The sequence below is a fragment of the Sinocyclocheilus anshuiensis genome, unplaced genomic scaffold (assembly GCF_001515605.1).
Source record: "Sinocyclocheilus anshuiensis isolate Anshui unplaced genomic scaffold, SAMN03320099.WGS_v1.1 scaffold726, whole genome shotgun sequence".
NCBI classification, from domain to species: Eukaryota; Metazoa; Chordata; class Actinopteri; order Cypriniformes; family Cyprinidae; genus Sinocyclocheilus; species Sinocyclocheilus anshuiensis.
The window spans coordinates 431,965-438,686 of NW_015542365.1; the positions used below are offsets into that span (position 1 = coordinate 431,965).

A 6,722-nucleotide genomic window follows, 5' to 3' on the forward strand; every position below is an offset into this window, starting at 1 on the left:
GTCCTCTTTTGGAAGACCAAACAAAGTAGTTTCGCTTTCACAACGAAACACACAGCGCCTTCACAACATGGCGGCGGCAGCAACAACAATACTACAGCGAGAATAAAAGTTTTTTTGGGGGGCGGCGTTATGCAAATCTTCCCACACAGTGACGTAGACATGTGGAGGCATGTTAGAATGAGCCATTTTAGGTAGGCGTGGTTGACTCGTAACTTTTATAAAGAATATCTCTTTGGATTTGAGACTTTAGTCTTTGCAACTTTACAGATCTTCTTTATGCACCAGGAGCTTGTAACACTCCAAAGAGAAAGGAAAAATTGAAATCGCATCATATGACCCCTTTAAGGTACCACCCTAATGTAGCAGTGATACTGTAGCTTTGTACCTTTTAGTCTGAATGTATAGGTGGTCAGGAAAATGCAATTACTAGATATATATTATATTTTGAACAAACTAACTGTGACACAAATGTTTCGAGAACATCAGCCTGATCTGCTGGGAAGAACTCCCGCGCAGCTGCGTGCTCCAAAGCGAGCAAGTGTCCAGGCAGTGGAGTCACCCTCTTTATTTTCTTATCTTCACTCTGGAAAAGCAAGGAGCAGTAATAATGTACAACACTGAGAAAATGTGTGGGGGGGGGGGGGTACCTTTAAAAGTCCCAGGTTCACCATCAGTGAGGAGATAAAACTATAAGATTGAGAGTGGGAGCTGGAAAAGGCTTTCCTCAATAGAGCATCTGGGCAAGAAGATGAACAGCTAATTTTAATAACAATGACATATCCAGTAGTTAAAAGCAAACCTGCATGACTTTCTTTGATCTGTGGAACATAGTGGAAGATATTTTGAGAAACGTCTCAGTGTTTGGTTACCAACATTCTTCAAAATACCCTCTTTTGTGTTCCACAGAAGAACGTTAGTCATACAGGTTTGGAACAACACGATGGCGAGTAAATGAAGACAAAATTTTAATTTTGTAGTGAACTGTCCCTTTAAATGTTTATTTGAATGCTAGTAAGAATGTTGCTCATACCAGTGCTCTCAAAAATAGCTTGCTTTACTTCTGGTTCATCTTTGTATACTGATGAAATCTTGAGAAAAACTTCTGACACCTTACTAGCATCTGAGACGTCAACCTAAAAAAAAAAAGAGGAAATTATTTCAGGGGGTTTTAGAACAAATTAAACCATCCTAATGTACAACTGGTCCTTCTGAATCAACACTGTACCTGCTGCTCAATGAGCTGGATCCTTTTGGCTCCAAGGGAGATCAGTTTCTCAGCTGACGGGGAGATGAGGAAGGACGTGAGCTCAGAGCTGCAGTGAGGCACCTCCTGTGATGAGAAGACAATGCAGGTAAACTCAAAATTGTTCTTCTGATGAATAAAAATGAGTGGTCTTCTGAAGTAAAACAGAAAAGCAGCTAATGGCACACATCAGGTTTAGGAGTCCATTCAGGCGTGCAGATGTTTGCTAGCATCACCTTTTCTTCAATGACATCTTTTGTTCCATTGACACCATTTTCCTCTGCATCCTCTTCATCTTCCCTCTCTTCCTCATCATCTTCCTCCTCCTCATCATCATCATCATCTTCTTCAGGCTCTCCTTCATCATCACTGCATTAAGCACATCTTTTATTAGTCTAAGTGTAAAAGAATTTCAAACAAAAAAAACATGCATTTGCCTTCAATTTATTTATTTGAAAAACAACCAACGTTTTTTGTACAAAAACCCAGATAAAAACCTGAGCGAGCCCAGCAGATCTTCCATGTTCATGCTCTCCATCATGTCCCTGAGAGCCTCACAGCCATCCTCTCCAAAGCAATTTCCTAAACAAGCAACCACAAAAGATCCAATTCCCACAGAATTCAACAGAACAGAGAAACTCTTTAAACTATGAAAGATCAAGCTGTTATTTAATGGAGCTTTCATACTGGCAGTTTAATTTGAGCACAGTTTGCATGAAAATTTGGTAATGTAAAAACTGCCACGCAGAACCAGGAGTACAGAGCCCAAGACTACTTGTAGGAGGTGGTCTAAGTTTGATGGCAATGGAACTGTGGTGCAATTTGCGTAAATGTGAAAGCAAGTCTAACTCGGGTCCGCACTTGTTCAGAAAGTAACATACTCATGCAAATTAATTAGTGAGCTAATGTTAGTTATGCTAGCCTTTTTTTATTAATGAAGTGTGTAGATAACGTGTGCTGAATATTAACCACAAAATGAATCATGATCAATTTAATATATCAAAGCTACCAATTTCCGTTAAAAAGTTTGAAAACAAGCATCTTATGTGGGGAGGCTTTAAATATTGTGACGGACAACAGGGGGACTTTGAGTCAAAAATGTTGGGAAAATTTTTTATTACTAGTCCAACGCATTTACGATTCCTGATCTTTTAGTATAATCTTGATCATTTTTGCAGAATATTTCAGTACAGTATAGTTTATAAAGGAGGCCTTTGTTAAAGACAGGGCACCAATAGTGGATTAGAGAGGGGCTAGAAAGAGGGTGGAAAATTACTGTTACTGTGTAAATCATACACATACACTACCGTTCAAAAGTTTGGGATCAGTAAGATTTTATGTTTTTTTTTTTTTTTTTATAAGTCTGTTATGCTCAAAAAAGGCTGCATTTTTTTGATCAAAAATTACTGAAAAAAAACTGTCATATTGTGAAACATTATTACAATTTAAAATAATGGTTTTCCATTTTAATATACTTTAAAATATACTTTATATCTGTGATGCAAAGCTGACATTTAATCATCATTACTCCAGTCACATGATCCTTCAGAAATCATTCTAATATGCTGATTTATTATGAATGTTGGAATCTGTGTGCTTAATTTTTTTTGGAACCTGTGATACTTTTATCAGGATTCTTTGATGAATAAAAATTTAAAAAGAACATTAAAAAACTTACTGATCCCAAACTTTTGAATGGCAGTGTGTGTGTGTGTGTGTGTGTGTATACATATATATATATATATGAGACCCTTTAAGAAGACTTTAGACGAGGCCTACATGTGTATTAATAAAATGCTGTGACAACAAAATTGTATTATTTTACCATTGAGATCCAGTTTCTCCAGATCAGCTTTGCCCTGAACAGCCTTTGCAACTACCACAGCTGCAGCCTCGCAAATCTCTCCAAATGACAAATTCAGCTCCTTAACAAAACAAATATTTTAGAATGCTCACAGTATCTACAAAAACTGAATGGAAGTGTTTGTGTGTGTCAGCTAGATTCAATGTTGGTATCATGCATCAGCTAACCCTGAGGAATGGCAGTCCCTCTCTAAGGGCCCCTGCTATAGCAATAGCACCTTCTGAGCGTACCAAACAGTCCCCAAAATTGATGACCTTAAGACACTGGAGGTGCCTAACAGCCTAAACATGGACGAAATCACACACACAGCCATTATTAAACATCTCTTCTAACCATATAAACTATTTTGTGACATGATACCGAGCTGCTAATACCTCTGCCATGGCTATTGATCCTCTCTTAGTAAAAGTGTTGTCGTTGAGGTTGAGGACCTGAAGGTTTGGGTTGTGCTTTATGGCAGTGGCTAAAGCAGTGATACCAGGATGGTTAATTCCATTCTGTGGCATATGGACCTCCTCAAGACTGCCTAATAACTGTTTATAAAAAATTAAAAAAGCAAATCATAGAATATTTTAATTTGATGACAATGGAGTTTGTAATTTTTTTTAGATTTTTTGAAAGAAGTCACTTTGAAAGTTCAAAAGAACAGCATTTATTTGAAACTCTTTACTGTCACTTTTGATCAATATAATGCATCTATGGTAAATAAAAGTATTAATTAAAAAAAAAAAGTTGCTGACCCCAAACTTTTGAACAATAATGTAAATATATTTCTATAAAACATTATGCCTTAGTACCTTAAATGCTTTGGCAAGTGCAGTGGCACCATCATTCTCCAACCGATTACGTCCAGCTATGAAGACTTTTAACCTCAGGGGGGAGCCAGCTGCACTAGACTGCTTATGGCATTCAGTCAAAGCAGAAGCAAGGACCTTTAAAAAAAATCAATAAATAAAACTGTATACTCCATCTGTTCCATGAGCCCTTTCAAAGCTTTCAAACACATCTGACTGACATCATAACCACTCAAACTGGTTACAACAAGTTGATCTTAGCCTAAACTTACCATACCCCCTCCAATGCCCATGCCACAATTATTAAGCCTGAGCTCTCGTAAGGTGTAGCATGCAGAGCTCTTCAGGAGGCTTTCAATTCCCTTTACACCATCAGGGCCGAAGGCATTGTCGCTCAAGTCCAGATGAGTCAGTCTGGCCCCTGATGCCATCAAAGCATTGCCCAATGATATCTAGAACATTTGAATAAAATGTTGGAAATAAAATAAGCTTTTTACTCACAGCAAATGCATTTAACTGAGCTTTTTGAGATGGATATTGTTTTACCAGAGCAGGTGGAATTTCAGAGCGAAGGCGACCCGTGAACATGTCACTCCAATGGCATTGCTTAGTAAACAAAATGCAAAGATTAAAACTAGCAAAGTGAAAGAGTGAACATTTTCCAGTGGCAATTTAAAAGTACCTCCAATTCCCTTTTTGCTACAAGAGACTTTGCAATTGCCTGTGCTGCTTCAACCCCCAATGTGTTTCCCTCCAATCGGAGAGACTGCAGCCCCTGACACTGTTCGATCTCCTGCACCATCTCTTTCACTGCAACATCACAGAAAAGAAGGGAAAACTAAGAGAGTTGTGGTTGATGCACTAATACATGGAAAATGTAAATATCTGCTAACAGATAGTTTTACTCACCTGACTCAGCATTGTCCAACTTCAGCCCTTGTCCCTTATAACTTAATTCCACTTCTCCAACATGGGTCTTGGCCAGCGCCTCTGTAATCTGAGCAATATCTCCAGAGGCCATTGCTTTTCCCTTTGCTTTCTGTACTAATGAAGTTAATAATACATAAACAGGTTTAAAAAATTTAGCACTCATACAGATAATTACATCCCACGTTATTATAGATAAGTGTTACATCCTCACTTTAATTCATTATTAACAGGACTGTAACATTAACTCAACATGCTAGCCTGTCACTATACATGGAAATAAAAGATTGACGTTGAAAACAGTTCAATTTAAAACGGGCTGTTGCACCTTGCAGCTCGATAACCCCAAAATAGACGCTGCTGAGCTTACGTTGTCTCACACAGTTAGCATGCTAATATCACTGCATCATTGAGGCTAGCTCAGAGAATTAGCTACCAAACTTTACTCTCATCCAGTACTTTAAACTAGTCCTTCAAGCGCATCAACATTAAGTGAAATCTAAAAATCTCATTGCATTTTAAACCTACGAATATTACCTTACACCTCGGCGCAGATATTAATACAAGACAGCAGATAACTACCCTGACAAGAGAGAATGCATCACAACTGGAGGCACATGGAGGCGGCAGTTCTTTGAAAGTGCCGGTGTCGCATTCTTTCATAATAAAAGCACCATTAGTCCTGTTATGACTTTTTCGACTGTTATGACATTACTAGTCGTACTGAATATACCATTATTTATGTGATAAAAATATGATTTTTTTTTTACAACTGTTGAAATAGTGAATTGAAACACATATACCAGTTAATACGTAAATCTGAATAGCAAGTTATAATTATCTATCAATTATATACACCAGATAATTTTTAGATGGGATGTATTAATATATAATTAACCAGCTATATAACGTATATTTAAAATAATTGAATATATAACATACATTTATTTGTATTGCCTCTTTCTAATCTACGAGTTGTCGCAAATACGACGCGAGCCCCAGTGGCCTAATGGATAAGGCACTGGCCTCCTAAGCCAGGGATTGTGGGTTCGAGTCCCATCCGGGGTGGAAATCTTTTAAACCAGGGTGACCAAACTACGGTCCGCGGGCCAAATGCGGCCCGTGGATGAATGTTAAGCGGCCCGCAGCTGTCTTAATAGTCTATATTATATATGGCCCGCCAAGCCATAATTTACAAAATAGGCCTATGCAGTTTCAAAATGTCAACACAAGATGGCAGCACTAAATTTGAGACCAGATGTAGCAGTAAAACGCGAGTGATATCAATTTGATAACTCGTATGCGCTCTCATTTCTTTAGCGCACGCGAATTCCTAAACGCGTCAAAAGCGGAAGAGCGCGACTCGTTTGAACCGCGCTGCACGGACCGTTTTTAGCTCTGCCTAAAGACAGCGTAGCGCGAGCTCAGAACAAATGCGTTTACGCGCTGACTGATCTCGATCACGAGACCACTAAACAGCGCTGTGAGAAGCGTTTGAGTTTGGAGCAGAGGTTTCCATACAAACAAACCACATATGTCAAAGGCAGATGAAACAGCGCTGACATTCTCAACAACACTAACGCGGAAAATAGGAAAAACATTGTGCGACAACAATGCAGTAAGAATACTTTTCAATCCACAAATCACCAACATTTTGATTTACTGTAGTAACCGTAAGGTGAGTTTGATCAGGGTTGGAGCTAAACTCTGTAGCGCACACGCCCTCCAGGGCAAGATTTGAGGAACCCTGCTTTAGACTGAAAGCATGTGGAAATTCGCTAGCTCTTCAGTCATTACCGGCCACTGAATAAGGATATTATATTTAACTAAAGATTTGGTTATTTTATTTAGTCATTTAGCAGATGCTTTTATCCAAAGCGACTTACAAATGAGG

The 6,722-nt window shown here is 38.6% G+C and overlaps 1 protein-coding gene and 1 non-coding gene across 5 annotated transcripts in view; one reads left to right on the plus strand and one right to left on the minus strand.

Annotated features, from left to right (window-relative positions):
• Positions 1-5,459, minus strand: part of rangap1b (Ran GTPase activating protein 1b) — an 8,915-nt gene extending 3,456 nt beyond the window's left edge. The window contains exons 1-15 of one of the 4 annotated variants that reach the window (XM_016490950.1): positions 5,366-5,459; positions 4,811-4,940; positions 4,584-4,711; positions 4,448-4,507; positions 4,174-4,353; positions 3,905-4,039; positions 3,482-3,640; positions 3,275-3,388; positions 3,069-3,168; positions 1,741-1,825; positions 1,480-1,612; positions 1,226-1,330; positions 1,031-1,133; positions 648-736; positions 459-583 (exon numbers count right to left, since the gene is read on the minus strand). In XM_016490950.1, coding sequence (XP_016346436.1) covers positions 459-583; positions 648-736; positions 1,031-1,133; positions 1,226-1,330; positions 1,480-1,612; positions 1,741-1,825; positions 3,069-3,168; positions 3,275-3,388; positions 3,482-3,640; positions 3,905-4,039; positions 4,174-4,353; positions 4,448-4,507; positions 4,584-4,711; positions 4,811-4,922 — 1,628 coding nt within the window. In that variant the 5' untranslated portion in view covers positions 4,923-4,940; positions 5,366-5,459. Of the gene's footprint in view, positions 1-458; positions 584-647; positions 737-1,030; positions 1,134-1,225; positions 1,331-1,479; positions 1,613-1,740; positions 1,826-3,068; positions 3,169-3,274; positions 3,389-3,481; positions 3,641-3,904; positions 4,040-4,173; positions 4,354-4,447; positions 4,508-4,583; positions 4,712-4,810; positions 4,946-5,365 lie in introns of those variants that run through there. The other 3 variants (XM_016490949.1, XM_016490951.1, XM_016490952.1) reach the window with 3 other exon arrangements.
• A 364-nt stretch (positions 5,460-5,823) lies between these two features.
• trnar-ccu (transfer RNA arginine (anticodon CCU)) lies at positions 5,824-5,896 on the plus strand. The gene has a single exon. It is a non-coding gene; the product is annotated as a tRNA-Arg (tRNA).
• Positions 5,897-6,722: the final 826 nt, after the last annotated feature.